The sequence below is a fragment of the Aplysia californica genome, unplaced genomic scaffold (genome assembly GCF_000002075.1).
Source record: "Aplysia californica isolate F4 #8 unplaced genomic scaffold, AplCal3.0 scaffold00030, whole genome shotgun sequence".
NCBI classification, from domain to species: domain Eukaryota; kingdom Metazoa; phylum Mollusca; class Gastropoda; order Aplysiida; family Aplysiidae; genus Aplysia; species Aplysia californica.
In genome coordinates this window covers 347,393-349,426 of record NW_004797300.1, presented here as the reverse complement: position 1 = coordinate 349,426, position 2,034 = coordinate 347,393, and the positions used below count along the sequence as shown (strand labels likewise).

General features: G+C 44.7%; 1 protein-coding gene across 1 annotated transcript in view; it reads left to right on the top strand.

Moving 5' to 3' along the window:
- Positions 1-2,034, top strand: part of LOC101863239 (multidrug resistance-associated protein 1) — a gene marked incomplete in the record, with an annotated part of 65,654 nt that overhangs the window by 56,558 nt on the left and 7,062 nt on the right. Inside the window, 1 exon segment of the mRNA XM_013091192.2 lies at positions 428-529. Coding sequence (XP_012946646.1) covers positions 428-529 — 102 coding nt within the window.

Below are 2,034 nucleotides of genomic sequence, written 5' to 3'. Positions count from 1 at the left end.
CTTTAACCGCCAGATGAGGATGAATAGGAGGAGGAGGAGGAGGAATTAAGGTACTGCATCTTACTTCGGCTCCTCCCTCTATAGGGGGCCCCTCTGGTCAATTTTCAATTATTATCTCTCGCGTGTGTGTGTGTGTGTGTGTGTGTGTGTGTGTGTGTGTGTGTGTGTGTGTGTGTGTGTGTGTGTGTGTGAGTTTGTGTGTATATGGATCTAAACTTTGACTTCCGTGGGTGGTTGGTGAGTGCTTTGATGTGTTTTGCTCCTTCTTTCCTATAAAAAATCTACTGTCCCTATCTTCCCTCCTTCTATTTTATGTTTGTTACTCTCTTGTAACACCTCTAATCTTCTTGCGCTCATATGACCTTATGCAGTTGCGAGCGCCGTAAAACGTCTACTAATGCTAAAGCCTTGACTTCCCTCTTTACAGGTGACGAGTACTCTGAACGAGCTAGTGCAAAACTCCACCCAGCTAGAGAGTAACGTGGTGTCAGTGGAGAGGATAGTGGAATATTCCAAGCTACCCCAAGAGGTCAGTCCTTTTGTCTTTTGGTAAGTGTTTTAGGCACGGCGCTCGCAACTGCATAAGGTCATATAAGCGCGCGGGACACATACTTTTTCAATTGGTAGGAATTTTTGAATTTTGCCCAAGTGGCGGCCGAAGCGTGCTCTTATCGATTTTAGACCACCAAGGGATCTTTAACGTGTACAACTTGCACACGGGCCCTCCGAGATTTTTCGCCCTTCTCCGAGAAGGTTAGATGTAGATCAGAAGATCAGGGGTGAGGCTGAAAAACAGAAGCAAGAAGAAGCCAAGGAGTAACAGTAGAAAGGCTACAGAAAGAGTCAGGAGCCCAGAGGAGGGGGCAAATGATGTGAGGGGGTGGAGGCAGAAAGAGGAGATGAAAGAAGACGACAGATGAGAGCAGGAAAGGAGATAAAAGTAGACAATTTTACAGAAGAAAATTTTTCGGTCACTACCCGGATTCGAACCCGGGATCTTTGAAAGAGAGGCCAACACCCCAACCTCTAGGCCACGACAGCCCCCAGAGGTAAGTCCATATGGGACGTCACAAACGTATCTTTTCGCTACCCTAGCATTACAAAGTTCTATCCGCTCAGTGCTTAATTTTGATATATCTGATGTTAAAATGTTGAATTTGACAACATGCCAAGCTTTAGCGAATGCAATAATTTGAATATCTTGGTAACAAACTCCGGATAACCTTACAATTTTGATAGAGCAGATAGAACATAATAATTTAGTTTCCAACCTCATGGTCTTAGTATCTCAAAACAGTATGAAAAATGTCAGATAGAACTTTATAATTCTAAGATAGCGTTTTGTTGCTGGGACAGAAGGTTTTCCTTTGTATGAAAGACACAAAAGGCACAGATTTGTCCTTCATTGCACGCTTTTAGCGATTCTCAGTAGTTGTACGAGGTGTTGCGTCTTCATCGGCACATGCTTTGTAATTTCGGAGGTTTGGCTGGTTCGACCCCACTGGCCGTCAGCGCCAGCATCCCTGACAGGGACCCCACTGGCCGTCAGCGCCAGCATCCCTGACAGGGTTGAATAAAATGTCCCAGTAGACAAACGGAAGCGCCCGAAAAGGATAAGTGAAGTCGAATTTTATTTGAAATGCTTGAGATACCAATATTTATCTTGTCATTTTTAGCAAACTGCGAAGGATACGTGAGAGAGTAGGGAATCCTCATCCTGTCTGGAAACGCGATCTCAAATAGAACGTCTTTGATGGGTTGTTTGGTTGATTGATTGATTGATCAATTGGTTGGTTGGTTGGTTGGTTTGTTGGTTGGATTGTTGGTTGGTTGGTTGGTTGGTACGTTTATTGAATGATGGGTTGATTGGTTTGTTGGTTGGTTGGTTGGTTGGTTGGTTGGTTGGTTGGTTGGTAGGTTGGTTGGTAGGTTGGTAGGTTGGTTGGTTGGTTGGTTGGTTGGTTGGTTGGTTGGTTGGTTGGTTGGTAGGTTGGTTGGTTGGTTGGTTGGTTGGTTGGTTGGTTGGTTGGTTGG